Source organism: Halichoeres trimaculatus, unplaced genomic scaffold, assembly GCF_033239565.1.
Source record: "Halichoeres trimaculatus isolate MK-OKI-2021-1 unplaced genomic scaffold, fHalTri1.1 fHalTri1_scaffold_17, whole genome shotgun sequence".
Classification (NCBI taxonomy): domain Eukaryota; kingdom Metazoa; phylum Chordata; class Actinopteri; order Labriformes; family Labridae; genus Halichoeres; species Halichoeres trimaculatus.
Genome location: NW_027437195.1, coordinates 17,548,165 through 17,572,267, shown reverse-complemented (window position 1 = coordinate 17,572,267; position 24,103 = coordinate 17,548,165). Strand labels below are relative to the sequence as shown.

The window sequence follows — 24,103 nt, the reverse complement described above, 5'->3', positions numbered from 1 at the left end:
AACACGAGGTCTGTCTCTGCCTGGGTTTTTGTTTATGTTTTAAAGCTCTTACTTGTACTGACACTAAATCTCCACCAGGGGTCTTCCCATTGTCATGGACATGGCCTCATGGTGAATTATCCTACACTTCACAAGAAGTATAGAGCAAAGTGAACTCTTACTTCTCTCACAAACATTTGAGTTGAAGGAACATTTAGGTGTTAGAATAACACAGTGAGCACTGTACTGTGGGCATTATTACCTACACTGCTGGCATCCTCCATATCATTACCATCACCACATTTGTTCCCACCACCAGCACCAGCAGCACCAGTCATCATCATTATCATGGCCATCTTCAGCACAACTCTCATCCCCAAATCCTTCTCTTCCCACCCTCCCTTCTCCCTCTCCACCCCTCTTTCATCCGCAGCTCCCTCTGTTGATCAAATGCATCTGATCTCATCAAAGCGGACCCTCTGCTTATTCAAGTCCCAACAGACACCCCGGCTTCTTTACTAAGCACTATTTTACATTCATGTTTGAATACCACTGATGGGGTTGCGTATCTTGTAGACTTTGGTTTTGTGTGGTCCTACACTGCAGCCTGGGGTTGATTTTTTTTTAACTTCTTTTTTATTTCATTATTCTCACAGACAGGTTGCTCTTTGATAAATTAAATCTAATGAAGGAAATTAAAGATGGTAGCCTTTTATTTAAATAAGACCCCAATGAAGAATGCCTTAAATATTCATAGTATTCATATTACATTCCTATTGGGACTTATCTTGAGCATATCGTGACCTAATCATACTTAATGGCATTTTTAATCTGCTATCACATACACCAGTCCTGGAATATTACACAGTTTATACTTAGTTATATGTCCACGGTCTCCCTCTTATTAGCCTACATGATTGCTGTGGTTCTTTGTTGAAGGGAGCATTAGTCCCTTTCCGGCTGAATATAAGTGATTGGAGCTCGTGGGGGGATGAACTCTGTGGCACAGACATTACAACATTATAGCTGCTATAAAGTGTGATTACATTCTTATTCCGATGGTAACATTATTGCGCACAGCTTGTGGTTGCGTGTCCGACTCCTGTCAGAGCTGCAGAGAACTGGCTTGAGCCGAGGGACAGAGAGGGTGGGGAGAGGGAAAATCAGATCTGGATAACCGCGTGGAAAGTCGCTCGGGGAAACTTCACATCTGCTGGTGTGTTTATTTGAAGGATCCGTGCGGAAGACATGAAACATGTCCGTGCGTAATTTGGAAATGCCCGATCAGTTACGGTTATTGTTCGTCTCAAAGTGTTATGCACTTTAATGTTCCACGGGAGGAGTAATCCGCTGACCGCGTAGGAAGCATTTATCAGAAGATAGTTTGATATTTAGATGACAACACGGGGAGTTGTGTTTTGTCAAAACACTGCCATATGAGTGTGGTTTGCTCTTTGCTATAAAATCAACTCGTTAAGCACCTTAGAACACAGAAACATCGAAATGCAGTGTGCGTAATGGCTCGCTACTCCACTCCGGATTTTCCAAGTGAGGCGCGCCGGAGCCCTGGAGGTGGATAAGCTGGTAGAGCCCGCTCTCTCTCATGCCATGCTGGGCCACAAGGGCTCCGGGAGACGCTGCTACATATTACCGAGAACCGGGATGGAGGAGAGGCGGAGGGGGGAAGAGCAAAAGTTTCTTTTAAACCTGACAGAGAAACTTTCAACATGAAGCCTCACTGACGTACCGTTTGAGCACCACCACAGCAGCACCAGCGCTACAACAGAGCTTGATTTTTTTTCTGAATATATTTTACCTTCCAGCTTGTGTTTTTCTCCCCCTCTTGTCTTGTTTTCTGCGCGCAAGACTGCTCGGGGCTTGCTGTCACTGCGCGCTGAGATGTTGGAGTGACCATGGCTGCGCAAGTTGCATCGGCTCCGACCAGAACTAATAACAAAAATAAGAAATTATCCAGCGGTTTGGGTCCGGAGCTCAATTCGGGGAAATCCGGAGGAGGAGGAGGAGGGACCGTACAGCGGACTGGACCGATGCTTGGTGCCGGAGATGGGACTCTGAATAATGTAGACCATCACCGCCGAAACGAGCTCAACATGGTTCATTCAACTTCCACGACTCACACCGCTCCAGACACTCACGATAAGGATGGGAATAACCTCACGTCCGCCCCGGCTTCGACAAATTCAAACACTTCCTCGATGGAAGCTGGTTTTAATGCGAACCTCAAGCTGAAATGTGTGGGGAGCGGAGATCCCCCTCAGACTCAACCGTCGCAGCAGCAGCCGCCGCAATTTGGCCAATTTGCGCCACATCAGCAGCGACAGATCCAAAGTAACAACACCGCCAATAACAACGGCCAGGGGCCCCGAGGGGACAGAGGTATGGAGCATCAACACCACGGAGGCAAGGAGAACCTGTTGGGGGGCCAAGGGGAGCCACAGCAGCAGCACATGCCAGGGAAAGGCGAGGGGGAGCTCACCTGTAAACCCGCGGAGAGGATGATGGGTAGCAGGTATGAACACTCCAACTTGGGGCCAATTAGCAACAACTCTGAGTTTAATAACAACTATTACACTCCAAGGCCCTGCTACGAGCAACATGGCGGACAGCAGCAACAGAGTAGTGGGATGGGGATAACGCACTCCTCGGCACATAACAGCATGGAGAACTCCCACGAAGCAGGGTACCACAACACTCAGTACAATCAGTACCCGGCGTACCGCGCGGGCTATGGCGGAGGGGCCTACGGGATGATGGGCCCTTCAGGATGCAGGCAACCTGGGAACATGATGATGGGCAGCAACTCTTCAGCAAGCCACGGCAAGTCCCCCCTGGGTGCTGCTCCGGGGGGCTTTCAAAGGTTCCCAGGGCAGACTCAGCCTCAGCAGCAGCAGCAGCAGCATCCCTCAGGGGCCACCCCGACCCTCAACCAGCTGCTGACGTCTCCTAGCCCCATGATGCGGGGGTACGGCGGTGCGTATCAAGACTACAGCGGCTCCACGGCGCAGCAGCAAGCCGGCATGGGCCTGGGGAAAGACGTGGGGCCCCAGTACGGAACCAGCACGGCACATGGCTGGGGAGGGCAGCAGAGGAGCCATCCTCACTCTATGAGTCCGGGGAATGGAGGGCAAGGCCTCGGCAGGTCACAGGTGAGTTTATGGAAACTTCTCAGTGAGCCGCTCCGGTGTGCATCACTGAACTTTGGTTACACCAAGCTGAGCTGTCACTCACAATCAGGCTGGGTGCTGTGTGTCTGTGTTTATGTCAGTGTCCTGACAACAAACACGCACTGTGTGCCTCTGACCGGAGCCACGGCGTTTGAATGAGTGATGGATTTTGTAGAAAAATTGCATTGACTGTTTTCCATTTTTTCATGCAGATAACAGTCATTTGAACGTGCACAGTTCTAACTTGTGTAAACTTTTTAATTGTGTTAATTGTGAGCATTAACCTGAGAGAAAGGGGACAGAAAAAACGGGTTGTTTCGAAGAGTTTATTTTCCAGGATTTAGTCGTTACGCATCGGTGATAAATAGAGTAAAAACGGGGAGTGCTTTTCTATATTCATGGATCTAAATCCCCTTTGAAGACCTTTTTTTTTCTTCTGTGGATTAAAAGGCGAAATCCAAGCTGGCCGTGTTCATCTCTCTGTCGACGTGGTGTCAGACACGTTGCGAAACGCCCTTTTTAAAGGACGAGTTGAGTTCTAGACGCACGTCGAACAAAGTAAAATAATCTCCTAAGATAAGATGTTGAATGATCAGCACACTGAAGCGTTTATTATCCCTTTTTTTAGTGAAACTTGTGCAAAAGACAAACACCGACGGCCAGCGATTGAAGCCCGTGTGTCCGTGTCCGCGCGCTCTGCATCGAGCCGGAGCGCCTCGTGCGCCTGCTTCGCTCTCGTGCTGCTGCTGCTGTCAGAATTTGAATAGTGGAGGTAAACTGGCTCAAAGCTCTCAGTTCTCCCGGCTCACAGTTGACACCCAGTCTGCCATCTGATTGGCTCCCCGTGGCCCCGCTGGGCAGACTGCACTCAAAAAAAAAAAAAAAAAAAAAAAATCTTGCAGGGATGGAGTGATGCTGCATTCAGGTCTTATGGGAATTCTCCACATTTGGAGGCCGTCCAACTTGATAATTGAAGTTTTATAAAGGCTGAGCTGCTTCTAATAATTATTCTCAGAATTTCTGAAATGGAATAGAAAATTCAAAAACACTGCAGCATAGAAATAACTCACAAAAGGGGAAAGAAAATGTTTTGTGCAAAGGAAATTATGTTTTGAAATTATTGTTGGATGATGGTTTTCAGATTTTTCCCCCTCCACATACATTTAAAATTTTCAAATTTGAAAAACTACTTGCATATACATTTTTACAGAACAAGCTGTTGAGCTGTCTTTGCTGCAGCTGGATGTTGAGTGCTTTGCTTGAGGTCACCTCAGTGGTAATAGTTGAGGGCTAGTTGTTGAAGTCTCCCTCTCTATTCCATGGGATGCTGTCAAAGATCTCTGTGAGTTCCTGCACCCTGACCTAAGACACTGATGTGCCAACAGAGTGCAAACATCCAGCCTGGAGAAGGAATATCTGTCAGTCCAGGAAACTGCCCCAGAACAACAACAACAACACACATTTTTCTAGATGAGCTTTTATTCGGTGTTTGTTTTTGATGCAGTGAATTATCCGCACTGCTGGATGGCACATCTGGACAACTGGAGGGCAAGGTGGCTGAGCGTAGCTTATACTGTCTGCCTCTCGCAAAACAAAAGCACTTCATTAGCCTACATTGTTTCAATCAAAAGCAATTTGCATTGGGTGCTGGGGAAATGAAGTGAATGTTTTAGCGTGGGAGGCTTTGCTGTGGTATTGATTGTATCAAATTATTCACTGATGCCATGGTCACCAGAAACCAAAAGAAACCTTACTCCTGACTGCTGTTGTATTAAGTGATTATGTGAAGATTAGTTAGTAAGATAAAAATTTGATCTTCATCATACTCCATACTCTATCTATACTCTAAAATTTAGTGCGGATCGTTTTACAAACCAGCCTTCTCAGTAAGTCTCACATTTTATAGTGCAAACATTTCTTCCCTAGTTTTTTGGACTTTTGCACTGAGGGCATGTGCTGCTATGTTTTTTCTCGACTGTATCAACATTTCAGCAGCAGTATATTCACGCTACAAAAGCCCTATGTTTAATTCATATTGGAGCGGCAGCACTGCTCTCCTGTGCACTGACAGGCTGTGTGAGAAAGGCGAGCGGTGTAGTGCATAATACTGCCTCCAAATTGGCCCCGTGATATGACTGCGCTTCACTTCAGAGTGCGTTTGGTCGGAGCACGCCTCTGTCACCTGTTGGCACAGTTTCCCCTCTTTCAAATTCAATTTCCCTCCCCACTGCCTCTCTTCAGGAGCACACTGTGAGCGAAACGAGTGCACCTCATTTACACCGCTGCGCCCCTCCAACACACTCACTTGTTTGGCCACTCACCAGAATAAAGGCAACGTGTGTGCATGTGTGTTTACATGAGATAGGTTATTCAGAAGGTGCGTCAAGTCATCAAAGATGGTGTTGTCCTAGTTTTTTGAATTACTGTGACCTCTAAGATCGAGGAAAAACAGGAATAATCAGCGTTAACTTTGTGAATGTTTGGCTGCTTTGTGTTTCCTTGCTTACATGCAGTGTTTACCTAAAGCGAATGCAGCATATGTGCCCCCAGAAATACAGAGTTTGCATCGTCAGTGAAACAGCATTTCTGTATAGACTTATGTGTAACAAAGATCTGACTGTTATCCACTAATCAGAACACACACAACACACACACAGAACAATAAAAGTCATTAGTATAGATAATAATGAGGGCCTGGAAAGTTGGAAACAGCGTTGTTGCTCAGATAATTACAGCAGAGACTCATTTAAAATCTGACCTAATAAAACAAGAATGAATGGATATCTGCTGTTTCCACTAATTTATCACCATTATGCTCAGTGTTGAGCTTTGTTTTATTTTTACAATTGAAATCAAAGCGCAGTATTTCTACATATCAAAGAGCAGTCTCAGTCCCATCCTTGGTAATGTGCTTACCTTGAAATGATTCCTGCTCGCAGTGCTCTCCAGTGCATACTGTTTACATTTCTCTCTTATGAATTATTAGTGTGATACGAACAAAGACTTTATAATAGGAGCAATGCATCAATGTCACATTGTATTATGCGGCTATCTCAGGGAGCCTTGTGCATAGTGATGGGCTTGACTGTGGCTGCTGGAATTTAATTTATGGTTCATGTTCTGCATCGGACGGACAGCCCATGGGGTCTGGTCAGAAAATGGGCACGCAGGTGTGTGTGTTTAGGTATTATTCTTTATTCTAGGGTGTGTGTTTTTATTTTCTGTGTCCTTGAGTGTTTGTCTTTCTCTCTGTTTTCCTGTCTTGCTGTGTGTGTGTGTGTGTGTGTGTGTGTGTGTGTGTGTGTGTGTGTGTGTGTGTGCATACATACAGAGAAGGATAAAGTCCCTTCGTCAGCACTAAGCAGTCCAACCTCATGCCCCTTCCCTGTGCCGACGTCTCCCTCTTCTTCCATCTCTTGCTCTCTGCCCCCTCACATCACTCGTTTGTTTATGTTGTTTTGTTTACATCTCTGTCTTGGCCAGCCAGCGCAGCGCTGATTAGCAACACCAGAGTGAAATTTTAATTTGCTCTGTTGCGTCCGATAAGGGCCCCGTGCAGCGTTTTTCATCTTCTTGGATGAAACACAGAGCCTGCTTTGGTAATTGGCAGACCGGGGTTATCCCTGGTCTGCATGCGGTTTTCACAAAACGCCAATTAATTCTGATTTTTAAAAATAATACCAATAAAATTTAAAAAAAAAAACAATAAAAATGGTCCATTTGCATCACTGGACATAAGCTCATGTATTATTAGCTAGCTAATAAAATAATTGTAGTTTCCCTCCCTGGCCCCACAACATCCCCTGGAGTCAAAGGTTGATGTGTAAATGCCCCGAAGAAAGGATTTAATTACTGCGAGCGGCGCTGATTTGGTGTCAGCTGTTTTCCAGCTCGGTCTTATCCGAACAGCCGGTGTCAGGAGGGAGCAGAGAAATCAAAACCAAAGCAGTTTTGGGGAAGAAAGTTAATTGTGCGTTGGGGAGAATTTAGCTTCTCCATGTGGACGAGGAAGTCTGAGGCTTTTTGGATTTGATTTGATAGTCATGCTGAAATTCACTTTTCACCCTCATGTATTCTGTATCCGGAGCAGAGCGCTAAATGTGTGATGACCATGTTTGAAATTGGGCCCAGTTCTGTGGCATGCTGGGAATTGTAGTGTTTGTGACAGGGGTAGATTAAACTGAACTTAAAGATACAGATGCTGCCTGTGCTTGTGTCAGGTAGCTGCACGGAGCCTAAAAGTAATCAAACAGAAAGTGTGCTTTTTATCAGCTGAGTTAGAGAAACAAAACAAGTTTTTTCTGTGTAAAATCCGCACAAAGCTTTGCAGTCTGAACACCAAGGTATTATTGAGTGTTATTTAATTAATCTTCTGATTGTTTTCATTGGTTAATTTTTTCATCATTCATAAATCCTGAAAGAAAGTTCCTCACATTTTCCAAGAACCCAAAGTGAAATTAATTGAGTGTTTTTTCTTTGTAAAACCAGCACTCCAAATCACAAAGACTCTTCAATAGTAGTGTACTAAATAACAAAGAGGAGCAGGAATTTTTCATTTAAAGTTAGAACCAGCAAATATTTAACATTTTTACTCAAAAGAAGCCCCAAAGAGTCAATCAATTGTCAAGATAGTTGGTGAATAGTTTCCTTTTAGTCTTACTTCTGAATTCAGTGTTGTCGGTATGATAACAATACAAAGAAAAGGTCTGCAGTTTTATTACGAGTGTGTTGTGATTACTTTTACCAAGTCTCAGCTGCAGATCTGTTGCTCTACTCTTTATTTTTCCACCAAACTCTTTCAGATTGATAATGTCTGCAGATTTTCACCCTCCAACATGAGCAGGTGTTATTTCATCAGCTTTAGGTGTATTAACTTCTATATAGATGATTTATTACACTTTAATTTGTGTTTTGTGATCCAGTAGGTCGTGATTTGCATAAAGCCGCTCGCACTGAGACTTAGTCTCCGTCTCCGCTCTGCACAAACAGAGACAGAGGGAGTATAGAGGAGCCAGAGATGTAGAAATGTAGGCGATATTTGAAGTGAGTCACATGGAGGGCTGCTGACTTCTGAGGAATGGGCCCGGCCGAGTTCACACAGACCGAGAAAGAGGGAGAGACAGACTCACAGAGCGAGAATCAGTATCTGAACTCTGGCAAATGTCAGCATAGTTAAAATCCTCTCCCTCTGGATCTCACCCCGCTTCAGCTCTGTGAACGATGCGAGGAAAAAGAAGTATTTACGAGTCGTTGGCTTCACACACACACACACACACACACACACACACACACATAAATATATTAGGTTTCCTTCCCTCAGTGGTGTGCGTCTGTGTTTGTGTGTAGCTGGCAGGGAGCCAGGTCTCAAGGCAGTGGGTGCTGTGGTGGCACCCCACACCTCCCCTTCACCAGCCTTCCACCGCCACCACCCTGACCTTCACATATGGTAATTAGCCACGTGGAGCGGCTGAATGGAAGGACCCCCCTCCTTCCCCTGATCCCTGAGGAAGGGGGATTTCTTTCTTTTTTATTTTCTTTGCTTTTTTCCTTTTCTTCTTTTTCTTTCACATTTGTCTTTTCAAATTCTCCTCTTTGTTCCTCTTTTGTATTTCCTCTGTGTTTAACTTGCCTGTCATATTTGAATTATTTTACTCCTTTTCTATTTCTTCCCCTCCAGTTTCCATACTGTACAGTTAACTGTATACGAACAGATGGACCCTCGTACCAAACATTTCACTTTCACTTTCTCCTTTTATTCTTCCTGTGTTTTTCCATAAATACACTCTCTCCTCTTTTATCTGCCTCATGTCCCTGGCTCTCAGTAGCTAGCTCAGTCTCCCATGGGACCTGCAGTCAGTTCAGAGGTATTTAGACAGCCGACACATCCTATCGAATATTTATACACTATACTGAACAGATCTGTGGGCTACTGCTGAAGCATTGTCCCGCTTATAGCCCTGCGTCTCTGGACAAAAGAGGAGGAAATGAGAAAGAAATCAGGTCAGTCTCCTTTGAAATGAGCAAATTAAAGCAAATTCAAAGAGTCAGCATGGCATTTTTAATCTCTACACTGTAAAATTATGCCCAGTTTTTTCTGCTCATCATGTTTCACTATTATTTGGGTTAGTTTGGTTACTGACTCAAAAGTTGGTTGAGCGGTAGATACGAGGCTTTGTTTAAAGCAGATTTTCAAGCAAAGCTGTTATTGCTTTCTGGTTGTGCTCATGTCTTTTATTCTCCACTCAGAAAACACAGACATGAGTGCCATTTACTCAAAAAAACTGTTTAGGATCTAATTTATTATCCACTCATTGTTAATTGTTAAATAAGATGTAATATCATTGAAGCTGTGTTGAAATGTTTGAGAGTGCTTTTAGCTTTTTTCCATCTGTTTCTGTTTTGCAGTTTTATTCAGAAACATAAGAGTTGAAGTAACCACATCATTCCTAAATTGTAAATGCATGTTCCCAATGAAGCCTATGTACAATCTGTTCAGTATCAGCGTCAGCATATACATTTCCAGCTTCCACCATCTCTACCACTTTTCAGCAGCCTGTAAGAGAATCATCATCAGCATCATCTCCATCATCCATCACTTTACACATCAAAGCATCCGCAGTCCTCTCTGTTTGGAGACGTAGACTGTGCTCTCCAGTCACACGTCGCGCTGTTTGCTTTGACTTGATCCTAATCAGCGCTGGCACGGTGGGACCATTTAGCTCAGATACATAAAAAAAACACAGAAAATACAACCAAACAGCACCAGCCAGGCGCTGCCTGCCGTCTGTGAAACACAGAGAGACAAAAATAGAAAAACGATGGGACACGGACGACACAACGGGCTTCTGCTGATGAGTTTTGTCTGTTTCTTTGCATCGTCTCTGCTTTTCTCTGAGTTCCACTTTCTGTCTTTGTCACACACACACTCTGAAATGCACGCGTGTGTGTGTGTTACAGGTCAGTTGTGTGTTGTCCCGGGCACCACATGTTCCTTTCATCTCTCTTTCTCTCTTCTATCTAACAGCAGACTGTGTTTGTCTGTGAGTGTATGAGCGAGTGTGTGTTTGTGTATAAGTGTGTGTTTGTGTAAGACTCTGATCACAACAGGACACTGGTGGTCACTCCTGGCTGAACACTACTCAATTTAGATCAATTTGGTCTGAGCAATTTTGGAAAAAACTTCACACCACATCCTGGTCCGAAGGCATGCACTGTTTGCACACTAACACACACATGCATGCATATTTGCTACTGCTCTATAAAGATACTACAAAGAAGTGATGCATATTAAAAATGTGGTACCTAAGTGTTGTGTAGGGTTTGGAGAACAGATTTTTTTCTTTAAGTTTTTCTCTTTTCCTTCCATAACACATGGATCCTTATCTTACGCAGACCTGCGTTTTTTATGTTCCAGCTCCTCCTTTGACACAAACTGGGGGAACTGGATATGATTCAGGCAACACAAGTGTGCCTGTTTTAAAGTTTAAATTTCTTGTTTTGTAAAGATTTTAATTCCACCAGATAGGGATGGGTACTGAAGTAGGTACTCTTATTGACCAATTTCAGTCAGAAGTACCAAGTACCGATTCACGTAAAATCAAAAGGTTCCATGTTTAGATACCTAAATGCATCCTTGTGACTGTGAGGGAGTGGAAAAGTATGCGATTTTCCATGCTGAACATAAACATAGCAATGCAAGGTTACATATTGAAGAATAAATATGTTAAATAGATTTTTTTAAATATATTTTATTATTAATCAAATTTATATTTTTTACTACATAAACACAAAAGAGGGTACCGTTGAGTACTGGTATTGATCGCCAGGTACCAGGCATTGGTACCCTATTGTTTTAAATGTGAAAGGTACCCACCCTACCACCAAAGGATATCAATACTGCTCATGATGTTTTCCTCCTACCTGTGTGTGTGTGTGTTTGTGTATGTGTGTGCATGTGTGTTTGCATAAGTGCATGAGCGTGTGTGTTCCTCTCTACTCAATGAACATCCATAGTTACTGTTGGCTAAACATGCAAAGGTTACTGTAATGTCAGACACATGCCAGAGGGGAGTGTGGAATACCACATTACCATAATCCATAGACAAGTGTCCCATTTACAAACATTGGCGTGCCGGGCTGATCGCCACAGCGCTGCAGGAGCACATGACTGCTCCTTCTGCTACGCTGCACGAGACTCAACAGAGGAACTGCAACATAATGGTACTTCTTGAGGGGAAAAAAAAGAGAAAATAACCAAGGAAAATAGCCAGTTGTCAGATTTTGGCGGGACAAATTATGAAGCCTGAGTGAGGAGCATTCCTCTGCTGCACCTGAGGCAAAGACGGACAGCTTACACTGCTCACAGTTATGTGAGGATGCTGTTGTTGGTGTCTGACCTGCAGCCGCTGGCTGCATGTTTCAAATGTTTGTTGTCTGCTGGGAAGTCGTCAAATAATGCAGTGGGAAGAGACGTCACTGGGCACCGATTTGCTGTAAAAGGCTCCTCTGGAGTTTTATTTTTACCCATCAAGAAGATTTGGCTGAGTTTTTGCTCTCCTGTGCTGGTGTTTGGATGAGAAAAAAAAGCCGTCCAGGGCCTGTTATGATTAAATATCCTCCATTTTACTGGAAAATCTGCATTTTCTCAAGCGGTGCAGGGTATTTATTCAAGCAATTGTATTTATGAGACTTGAGGAAAGAGGAATACAAAGCAACAACTGGACAAATTTATAAAGCATTCAGTGTTAATTGGATGTTTTATGGTAGTCAGAGCAGCTAACATGTTGGCCTCTCACCCGCTGGGGCTGGAGTCTGTGCTGACGGTTGGAATGATTGTTTTGATAATTATGTGTGCATAAGCCTGAGAAGAGGCTCTCACAGCATTCTGAAAAGTATGTTTTTGTATTTACGTCTCAGTTTGACTGTGTGAGTGTCCGCTTTAAGTGTTGTTCTGAGCGATTCATTGTTTTCACTCACATAACGGGTATTTTAATTAGTCTGTCTTTGGAAATTCCCTGTGTGTGATGTGGTTTGCATTGGACACTGCAGGCTTGTACAGCTCCCAGACATTTCTCAACTTTTTTTTTTTCCCCCACATTGGCCACATTCCAAAAAGCAGAGTCATGTGTGGAAACTTCAGCTAATTCACATTCTCTTCTCAGTGTTTCAAAACAAAAACATGCACATCAATTTCTACTTTTTTTTTTCTCCACTATTTTCCCCCCACAGTTGTTCCTGAGTCTCTGTCTCTCTGTCTTTTAGATGCTAGTTGCGGGTGACCTTGGCTGGTGACTACAGTGCCTACTCATTAAGTAGTAAAGATGAATGGTTCCATTATAGCAGAGGAAAAAAAAAACGAGCGGGGCCAATTAGTGGTAATTAACAGCAGAGAGGGCGAGGCACTCTGGAGGGCACCCTGACCCAGCTCTGGAGGGGGCAGTGGGCTGTACGTGTTGACCACTGTTGGGTATATATGAGTATATGTGAGCCTCATAAAAGTGCATATCAGGGTTTTCAGGTATACAGAAGGTATGTATCCAAGAATGTTAGCCATCAGTTGGAAAAGAATATGGTTATAAGTAATGATTAAATACAGTTTCGTTTTGCCTCTGTGTATAGTAGACGCTGTATAAGAAGATCACCATGACAGCTCCCTAAAAGTGGAGCCAAAATATTTAGCGCTCCCTCTACTGGCTTGTGATATGGGTCACAAAGTCCACCTCCTTCATGGAATCAGATGGAATATGGGACAAAGTATAAAATCAAAACACAAGTCCGTGAAATTTTTCTTCAACACCTGTCATTGTACAAAGTTTTCAAACGGCTGATTCATGCTCAGATAAAGTTTTTTTTGTGTTGTAGGTCATATGGTGTTAAAAAATGTTTGACAGGTGTCTTGATGAATGCAGCCCCAGAAGTGCTTCAGGCACCATACTACCAGAATAGAGGAAGAAATGACAATTAAGTCTGGGGTTTGACAAAAAAAACTGTAAAACACAGAGATTATGTTTTGACATAAGCTAACTTGAAAAATGTACCCCTAAAACTGAGTGTGGTTAGTTTCTCCTTCTCCATCTTTACCATTGTTGTTGAAAAGTTAGTTTTAAAGGTCCCGGCTGTTAGTGGCCTAGAAGGAACAGATGAGCCCAAATATTCCTAAGGTTGAACCAAATTTAACTTAGAGTTAAAATTAAAAGAGTTAGAGTCGAGGAGTCGTTCGACAATGAACTTAATTTGTACTGAATGGAACATAGGACACAGGCCCTAAATGACAGCTTCAGGGTTGGAGCAGGAAGATGTTAGGCTTTGGAGTGGACCAACCTGAGAGAGAGAATTGACTGTAAGAGTCAGCTCCTGTTTGAGAGTTGGTTTCTTTTACCCTTTTTAGGTTGCTCAATTCACAACAGAAGGACAATCATTTACCACTTGACCACAGGCACACGACACACTGACTGAATGCTGTGTTATAAAATGCGTCATGAGACCGATAAGATACAGTGGTATCCAGAAACTGGTGCTTGATGGTGTAATATCCTTTTTTTTAACTATTAATCATGTAAAAAGAGGTATTTAGGATTGATACAGTCATAATATCGGCTTAGGTAAAAACATGCTTAGGTTTCAGTCATAGGTATAAATACAAATGGCTAATTTGATATCTGTTTGCAAGTCTAAAGAGCTGGTTTTTATTGCTAAGCTGAGCCAATTGATGTGGATCCCTAATTAGAGCCTGAGTTCTCATCATAAGGTGGTAAATAGTAAATCAAGTTGTTTACATCACGCTTCCTCAAATCTTCTGACCTCAAGAGTTTTTACATTGAAAGTTACATTAATCTGATAGAAATCACATCCATACACTGATGGCAGAAGCTGCAGTTAAAAGCACCATCATAAGACCCTTCATACACTAATGACACAGTACCAGGGGAAGTTTAGAGTTATGTGCCTAAAGACGGGACCTGGGACTGACCCCCCAACCTTACGACTGTAAGAAGACCAACTCCACTACTACAGGACAGCTGTCAAACAACATCTCTACTGTTTGTTGGTTACAAATGAAGATGTCGGCACCCACCACGCTAGGTTATTTTGGCTTCACTTTTGAGCGACAAAATGAGATGGCCGTGCATTATCAAACTGCATACAGTTGTTACTATTAGTGTGTTTGACTAAATGGATTGTGCTGATGTCTGTGTGAATTTGAGGTATAAGGTTAAAACAAGGTGTTTTAATTGTTTAGGGTTGTTCAAGTTATCCATCACGATCTGTTGTACTGCATCTTCAACTTTCCCACACATTGACAGATTGGTAAGTCACAGGGGAATTTAGGCACGTTCAATTGTTTTCAAGAAACTGTGGTCATCAGCTGACAACACCTCCTCTTTGACCTTTAACCCCTGAAGTGATGTCACTGCCCCCCCTGCAGCCCTTAGCAGTGGCCTGGGAGCTCGTTAGGCAAAAGGTCTGAGCATAAAAGGCCCTGAAATGCCAAGCCAATATACCATCAGCACTAATGAACATTTTGTGATGATTTTAGTCCTTAATTGAGGGATTTTTTGTGCTGATTAGCAGTATTTTAACACCTCTATCAAGGAGAGATTCAAGGTTGTTCTCTGTGAGACTTTCTCTCTCCCTCTTTTTCTCTTTCTCAGCGGCTGCACTTGATTTATTCACCCCGCCTACCTCCAGTTTCTATCAGGTCTTTGTCGAAATTGTCACAGCTATGTAATCCTTTGAGTGCCACTAACTGTGGGGACTCACATGTGAGAAACGCATTCAGAAAGAGATGGTCGTGTGTCTGTAATGTTTTTAGCTTTGTTAACAGCAGGTAGCAGTGGGTTCATGTGTCCAACATGGACATCCTGGCAAGTCGATAAAGCAATGTTCAATACAGCAAGGAGGGAGCAAGGCTGTGTTGTCACTTTAGCAGACATGCTAGAATTGGCAGTTAGTGAGAAAGAGCGTTGGTAGACGCTGGAGATTTTTCTAAGGTATTTTGTAAAGTGCTAGCAAAGTGCTTCTTTCAGGGTCCCTGAAATTGCAATGCCTGGTAAATGGATGGTTTGAGGAGTATACAATGTATTAGAAGTCAATTGTGCATGGGAGGGCCTATTTTCCATATCGCTAGCAGAACAAGTGTGTTGCTCAGAGTGTGTAGTAGCTGCATCCCTGTCTTTGTAGCACACACACTCACACATTCAGACTTCACTGTCCCCACTCCTTCTATTCCCCTGTTGCTTCATGTGTCTCGGCGTCACAGCGTGCAGGTTTGTCTGTATGGTAAGGGTTGAGGAGGGGGGTTATAGTGTGGGGGCAGCTACGTACATCAGAAACCATTACCCATAATGGCCTCTTTCCCAACACAGAGCATATCCATTCCCCTTTCCCTCTTCTGACATTTATTTTATGACTGCTTACATATCAAATATTTAAATAAACAGAATCAGGGGCTTCGGTTGAGGTTTGCCCGGGGGTGACAGGGGGAGTTGCGGCGGAGAGAAAAGCGGGATGGATGATGACATTCATTTCCGAAACGAGGAAAGAAAGAAAAAAAACGGCATGGGGTGGAGGAGTGGTAGTGGTGAAGGGTGGGAGGAAAGGCGGCGGCGGGGGAGAAAAAATGCTTCGCTTGGCTCCAATCAAAGCAGGCGGAGGAGGACGGCGTGTTTTTTCGCTTACGCCTGGCAGCAGCGGTGACAGACGGTTGTGTATGTGCATGTGTGCATAGTTGCAATGTTTCTGTGCCTGTGTGCGCGCGCGTTGTCGCGGCACTCATCCGTCAGCATTTCCTGGGGACGCGGGAGGACGTGGGAGAAGGCCCTCGTGGCTCGTAAAAGCAGCCCGATGTAGTGAGAAATATCAATTGCGCGGGAAACGCCAAGGAGATCAGAGCAAGACGCAAATAACAAAAGGGAAAAAAAACAAGAGAGGGATCAAAGTGTGAGGCAGCAATGAGGGGAGAAAGAAAGGACAAAGGAAATGAATGAAGGTGAGGAGAAGAAAGATTTATCTCTTTTCTTCCTCAGGAGAGAGATGGAGAGAAGGCGTGCAAAGACTGTGAAGGGTAGAGGTAACGAGTGAAGGGGATGAGGAAAGGTGTGTATACTGTATGTATATATAGAGAGGGGGAGAAGTGGTCCTGAGGTGCATGCGGCCAGTCTTGTGCTGGCTGGCGTCAGTGGGAGGCCCATTACTGTCAAGCTAATCTTAAAATAATTAATTGCGAAGTCGACGCTTTTTAAAGAGTATTGTAATTGAATCCTAAATTAGGCTTGGGAAAGGGGACGCGTCCTGCTTTGCTGCAAGTCTGTTCCCATTCTCCAGTCATACACGCACACACAGACGCACACACACACACATCAGTAGGTTGAGCACACAGGCGTGTAGAAGGGGAAAAAAACAACAGGCGAAGGAAATGCTAATGAAATGCATATTTGGGGAGAAAGGGGCCATCTATAATTTAGCTGTGCTCTTTGAATGTGAATGATGTGTGTGCAAGCGCTGTGATTTATTTTTGTTGTGCAGAGGGATAATTCTGTCAGAGTAGGCTTTTATTCTTGTAAACAAATGTGGGGAAAAGAGCAGAATAAAAGTGGAGTAATAAAGTAAACAGAATGGTATGAATACATTTAGCTAGTGGCATGAATAATTTGTATAGGGGATGGAGGGGCTTGATGGAGGAGATATGACAGATATGAAAGCCGTAATATTGCCTGATGAAATTTTAGGTTGGCCTCCGATCCACTGTTTCCTGGTACTTGTTTTCATTTTTGCAGGACTTTTTTTTTTCTGTCATACATTAGTGTTGATGTACTCGCACCCAAACAGGTATTTGCAGTGTGGCCTGTGCAGACACATACACACACACATGCGCACACAACATGCACCTTGTGACCCCACAGGTCCTCCAAGGCTGTTTAGTACGAGCCTCTGCACTGAGGCTCAGCTTAAAATGAGCAGCTCAATGTGCTTTCACTTACACACACTGCTGCCCACATGGCTCCTCTTGGATGACCCCTGCAAAACTATAGGCTATAGAACTCTGTGGATCAAAGCTCCTGAAAAAGGGTCTGCCCTCCATAAACGTCGGAGCAGCTCCATAACTCTGGCAGGAGCCAGGGAAGAAAGATGGTACAGGGTGTGAGGTCAGGGAGACAGTTCTGTGAGGCAATAATGGAAACTGAGCAGTCAACAGATGCCTGCTGTACGATCTAAAAAGCACAGAGGGAAGTCGCTTATAATCATGTTTTATTTTCAAGTGTGTATAGCTTTTTATTTGACACTTTTAGTGTTGAGGTTTAGAGGATTAAACATAAATAGGGGTTGTAGTCAGTCAAGTATTTTCTGTTACACTTCACTGTGACTCAATCTCACCTTCAAAAACACACAAGAACCAGTCCAACCGCTCTGTCAACCTGTTAGCCTTTCCCGCCGTTCACCCAAAAAGAACCTAATCGTGCACTTCAGGTTCAGCTTCATTATCATGTGTATTATAATCCTTGTCAGAACTGAAATACAATGAAATTCTTCAGTGCTGGCACAAAAATCTGGCTGCATCTGTATGACAAATCAAACGTTCCTCGTGCTGTTTTCCAAATGTTTGAAACCTATTCAACTCTTCTTTGGCCCAGATCTGACAGCTATAAACTTGGCCCAGAACATCCCATTTTCTCCTGGCTGACTGGGATGAATAACAGCAGAGAGGACAATATTGTGGTCTAGCTGAGCATGCCTGACTCCTCTGTCTCTGTGATCCCTCTATCAATAAGGAACACAGGCCTGTCAGAAGGCCTGCCAACTGTCTGGCTGTCCACGCAGCCTGCTCTCTACACAACATCTGGACACAGATGGTACGCACTGATCACACACACACACACACACACACACACACACACACACACACACACACACACACACACACACAAAATACTTATACACATGTTTCACTCATACTGGCAGACATTCACACGCATGCTGTGCAGTTATGGTTAGTTAATATAGCAATGTGTGTTTGTGGCATCCGTACATCCACACTTTCACGCTGACAAAATCAAAATCACTGTGATGCTGGATCTGCATCTGTAGGATCACATATGTACACTTGTTACTATGAAAACATTGCCACGTTGCTGGCTATTACTGTAAATACTCAAACACACACATCTCGTATCACAGAATGAGACACATTGTGGAGTCTGCGTGTTGCAGCAGATCCGCTGCCTCTCCTGGGAAATAAGTTCATTCCTTTAATATGTCTGGCCTTTAATAAAAACCTGAACATAAAGGTCGGTCAAGGTTCACAGTGGAGAACGACTCATAATCATGGTGCTTATTCTGGCTGTATGTATGGAACGTATAGATTAGCTTGCTCTGATTCAGACATATTACATGGTAACTCTGTTTCCAAATGTAGACTTTCATTTCTTTTTTAAAGCTCCTGTGGGGAGTTTTTATCTTGATACCAAACAGACTCAAATTAATATTTGTGCCTTTTCATGACCTACAGAGGAAACAAGGCCATCAGCGCCAAGATTGATTATTTCTGTAGAGCTATTTTTGCAGGTCTGAAACACCTGGTGGGGTTGGTGTCAGTCAAATTGATTACCTGCATGCATATGAAACAGCTTATTGCTATGTTCTGTATGATATATTTCTTATGCACGATATGGAGAGATTAAAAATAAGGAAGGTAGGATCCTTTTTTTACTGGGAAGCATTGCTTCTACCTGAATAAAAGCCTTTGCACACCAAAGGTGATGCGAATAAACAGCATGAAATTACGAAAAGTTTGGGGGCACCTTATTCTATCTCTGCAGCTATTGTCCTCCAAACGATGTCTCGTTCGTTGTCTTTGTAGTTTTTTATGTCTTTTGTCATAAAGAACCAGGGGCTGGGACACAAACACAATCAGTGTTGAATGTTTTGGAATGTGACTTGTCAACAACCAGTGTTTCCATTGGTCAGATGTGTACTTGTCGCAAGCGAAACTTTGGAAAACTCGACCTCGGTCTGAGAAAATTAAAGCCGCAATTTTGCTCAGTGACAGAACGTTGTTGCTGTGAAAGCTTGCATTGAAAAACAGCAAGTTTGAAAAAATTAAAAACGTGCAAAATATTTGCATCTGGTGTGCAAAGGGCTTTAGAATCATACATTTGTCCACACGGGGGCAGCAAAATCAACACAAATTGAAAGTTCCTCACAGGAGCTTTAATGAAACTTTAAAAAAAAAAAGACATAAGATCACTTCTTAATCCAAATTAAACGTTTTGATAAAAAAAAATATCAGCCAGTTTTCTAAGTCATACTTTTCATACTTTTCATATGCTCTGACACAGCCGCTGCACCTTGCCCTGGAGCCGAACAATATTAGACGTGAATAGTGAAGTCAAGTGTGAGTCAGAGGTGTGTGTGTGTGTGTGTGTGTGTGTGTGTATGTACAGTCAGGCCATGCATCAGGGCTCCCACAGGCCCGGAGCCTCTCATTGATCGGCCCCAGCTCCCCCACCCCATGTTCCCAGCCAGCCTCCATGATTGATTCCCAGTCAGGGCCCTGGAGATGGGAGGCCTGGCCTGGGCTCTCAGAGCCTGGGGCCTCCCACAGGGTGACCTGGAGGGGCTGCGTGGGGAGGAGGGAAGCCAATTTCTGGGGCCCCTAACACCAGGTTGAGGAACCAATTTCTGGGGAAGCCTTCACAGCGGGGTGGAGGAGTGGAAGGTTCATATTCATTACAGGAGAAAATTAAGGCCACGGCTGCTGCTGCTGCTGCTGCTGCTGCTGCTGCTGTGACTGCTGTATGGAGGCGTGGGGGAAATGTGAGGTAGAGTGTGTTTGAGTCTATTCATACAAAGGGTGAAGAGGTTAAGAGATACTGGTGCGTAGGGGTTTTGGGAGGGAGGGGTGGTGGAGGGCTGCTACCTTGACATGCTATTACACAATCTGTCATTACAACACACTCTTACACCATTCTATTACCACTGAAAGCTGGAAATATCTTGCCTGTCTCCACTTACAATGTTCAATCTTCTCTGATCCTATCCTCGCTGAACACCTCTGCAGCCAGTCCTTGAACCAGCCCCTTGCCTTGTCACTTGACAACGGTGGAGGGACATAAAGTAAAGTGGGGAGGGGAAAAAATTGTATGGAAATCAATTTTTTCTAATTAACTTTGTAAATTTCCCGCTGAGCTATCAGACGTCGGGGCCTCATGTGTCGTGCCGAGTCCTATAATGAAATCAATTTAGTTCAAATTGTTTCAGGTGACTTTTAATGAGTATCTAATATCCGCCTGAGGAAGGAAGGTCAGGATATCTGTTTGTTATTTGTGTTTTTTTATTTAAGTGATGGATCGCCTGCAGGAGAATTATGGAAGGTTCCACCCCGGAGGACTGGGCTGTGCTCCAAAACAAACAGCCTCGATGTAATTTTTTTTTTTTTGTCTTGAAGCCTCTTTAACTGCACCACGGGTGTGACCTAGTTTGAAAACATGCTTTTTATAAATAGTGCAGTTTATTTAAGTTTTACTAATTTCTTGATAGATTATGTTTTATTTTGGAAAGTGCACCTGTGTTTCAGCTGCGCCAAAAAGGAAAATTGTAGAAAAGTTATCAACAGTGTGTGTGTGAGTGTGTTTGAGGTGGAGTGGGGGGGTCTTGCGGTCTTGCTTTAAATGGAGCTCTCGCATTCATAATTTACTCCGCTCCCTCTCTTTCAATGGCCAGCCTCCCAGCCTGAGGAGCTCGTTAAGCTTTGCCTTACAGGGGAGACTAATGGATGGCAGAGAAAGCCCCCTCAGGACCCTTTAGCATCGTTTCTGTTGGTCCGCTCGCTTAGTATTCACTTATGTATTTTCACCCTACTCTGAGCACAATATCATGAATAACCATTGCTAATTCATAAACACACTCGGCGATACGGGACCTCGTTCATAATTATCCGAGCTGTAGAAAACACAGTTCCTCTCCAATACCATTCCATTAGCAAAGGTGGTGATTTCTTTGAATAAGGGAGGAATCTGGCCTGCATTTTTAATACCGGCATTTCAGCTCCAGGAGACGAGGGAAGCAAAAGGGCAGCATATTTACTCAAATAGCCTGTTCCTTCTCTTTGGGGCAGATGGAGTTATTGTTATTTTCCTCCCTCCTGCCCCCTTTTTTCTTACTTTCATTTGGTTGTGTAACAGCACATCTCCATGGGGTTCTGCGGACTCGGGAACTTGGAGAGGAGCGCATTCCTTTCGTTCCAGCCCGGCCCTTTAGATGAAATGGGGTTTTTCAGCGAGCCCTTCGCTGTCCCAGTGTCACGGCAGGACTGAGACAAGAAAATACTGGGAACATAGAAAAACACCTCCTCCTTCTCCTCCTCCTCCACATCAGTAACAGATTCTGTGCAGCGCTGCAAGAGGTGCCTCCACCATTTCCTGGAAGCGTTTCATTTGCATTGGTTTCAAAGCAATAGTTGTACCACACCAGGGTTTTACCTAGAGGCTTTTCACAGGCTTCTTCCTCCCCTGGTGAGAAACTTTTTCAAGAGGGAACAGATTTGTAGCTTAGTTTGTCAGATGAGTTAAAAACACATGCTCAGCACATGAAAACTCTGGCTTTATTACAAAAAGAACGGAAAAAAAGATCTTGAAGAGCAGCACAAAATATCTCTTTACCCCAAGAAGAATCTGCATGTGTATCATTTCTTTTCCACGTCTTGTTATAGAGTGGGAAACAACCGTCCTGAATGTGTGAGCCCACACATTTCCTCTACTGTTTGCAGACAACTGCATTTTATTTGTTTTCATTCACTAATAGCGTGTCACAGACATGTCAGCCACATCTCATTTTGTCATTGAGGTTTTCTCCTTTTCTTTCTGTCCCTGTCGCTTCTTTAGCTCTCAGTCTTGGCGAAGGAAAGGGCTCTGGTGACCCCACGACCCCAATCTCACTTGAGACAGATGAAGCAGCCTCTTTCTCTCCTCCCTCCCCTCTTCTCCTCCATCGCTCTCCTCCTCTCCCTTAATGACGTCTTTGTGCCGGCCGTGACGAACTGAACGCTCGGCAACTTTTTACTCCTGCACACTGAGGAGGGTTTGGCAGGGGGGAGCGTGTGTTTTCCAGCACCCTGATTTGTGTGTGAGCATGTATTTGTGTTTGGTGTAAATATTGGTGTCAAAAGCAGAGGGCAGACCGATCACCAGCTCCGAGGACGACGCGGGAGGGAGAGCAATTACGTGCATTGCGCCAAACACAAAAGCATGCCGATCGGCTGCATAACAACAGCTTTCTTATCTGGCTTCTTGCTGTCCGCCTTTATTCCTCCTCTCACAGCATCACTGCCAAACATACACTGTGAATGTACCATATATGTTCCTCCCTGTGCCCTTTATCACTCCCTGCACCTCTCCTTCTCTCCCTCCTCGGATAATTTCATGCTTCTGTCTGCTAGCCAGCCTTCATGCCTTGCTGCCTGTGCCATCCAGGCATATTGGGAGGAGGAAAAGGCAATTTGGCTCTACCAAGCTCCCCGCGGACCACTGCTACTCTTCACACTGTCATTCGTTATGAGACTTTTTACTAACAAGGCGTGCGTGCTGAGATGCAGGATGAGATTGTGTTTCAAGACATAATTCACTGAATTTGGTCCTCTTAGCGATGCAGCCGTCGCATGAGAATTCCTCCAACACACACTTTCAGTGGAGCCGTTTTTCAGGATGGTGAAAGCGGATAGAAAGAGTTGTTTTGTTGTTGTTTTGTTAACTTGTTTGATTCCTGGCAGTGAAATGAAGTGATGAACTGATGCTAAACAGTAATCTATTCCTCACGGAGGCCGGGCAGGGAGGAGTTAACAGTGCGCTGCTCCTCTCCTCTCCGCTTGATGACATCAGTATTGTCTCTGCATCCATGAAATTAATTTTTCTAATCTTAGTCAGCAGGAGCGGGGGAATTTGCACACATTAATATGGAACTCGATCTGCACTCGCCCACTGCTGCAGTCTCTCTTCTCTTCTTTCTCTTTCCCTCCCTGCCTCTCCTATCTTTCCTCTTTCTATCCTTTATATTTTTTAAATGTGAAATCGTAGGCCCAAAAATGCACAGCCTGGAACGTGAAGCTTTGTTCTGGGGCCGAGGCCGTGGAACAGCAATGTGAGAGTCCTCTGCTGCTTGGTGTAAATAAATAACATAAAAGACAAGGCTGGTCGTCCCAGCAGACCAGTCAGCTCTGGCTGCAGAGTGACGATTCTCCAGAGACAGACGCGGCACAGAGGATAAACAGGATCCGTTGACAATAATTATCCTTATTTGTTTCTCCTTACAAATACACACAGGCTCAAGCTGTGTCATTACACAGGTATCCAGACAGCGCTCTGGAGTAGTAGCGCCAAGAAAAAAGAAGATAATCAATACCAGAAAAAGGCATCTTGGGGCTAATTTTCACACACAATCAGGTTTGGTGCTTCTTCTTAAGGTGATATTCAGAAATATCTTCACATGGCAATAATAGCCACCATGTGGCTGCAAACAAGCTGTACACTTCGCAGTGAAAAAATGACTTCTGCTGTTTTTGTTTATCACATAGAGTTTAAAAAATGAGCATAAAGAGTTGCAGGACCAGCTTTCACTGTGGCAGCAGCAGACCTGAAATGGCTCTTTAAGGATAATAATAGTTCACTGAGCTTCTCTTTCAAAGTTCAAACTTTCAAAAGATGGCTGTCGCTCGATAAAGCAGCTTGTATCCTTTAAAAACACTCGAAAGAAGGTTTTCTCCAACAACAGTTCTGTTTGTTTGGAAGCCTGTGAGCTTTTAAAAGAGGTTTCAGTTGAAACCAGAGATTCCACAATATCATGGTTTCTCATGATGATTGTGGCCAAGTGAAAATGTGGTATTAATGTTAAAGCAGTATTTATGAAAAACATGGAAGGAAAAAACAACAATACTAGGAGGCAAGGATGGA

At 43.9% G+C, this 24,103-nt stretch overlaps 1 protein-coding gene across 8 annotated transcripts in view; it reads left to right on the top strand.

Annotated features, from left to right (window-relative positions):
• LOC141806232 (AT-rich interactive domain-containing protein 1B-like) overlaps window positions 1–24,103 on the top strand; it is a 276,933-nt gene that overhangs the window by 39,595 nt on the left and 213,235 nt on the right. For 3 of the 8 annotated variants that reach the window (XM_074691600.1, XM_074691603.1, XM_074691602.1), the window contains exon 1: window positions 1,171–3,146. The exons of 2 other annotated variants lie outside the window; for them this stretch is intronic. In XM_074691600.1, coding sequence (XP_074547701.1) covers window positions 1,893–3,146 — 1,254 coding nt within the window. In that variant the 5' untranslated portion in view covers window positions 1,171–1,892. Of the gene's footprint in view, window positions 1–1,170; window positions 3,147–24,103 lie in introns of those variants that run through there. 3 more of the 8 variants (XM_074691605.1, XM_074691604.1, XM_074691599.1) reach the window with 1 other exon arrangement.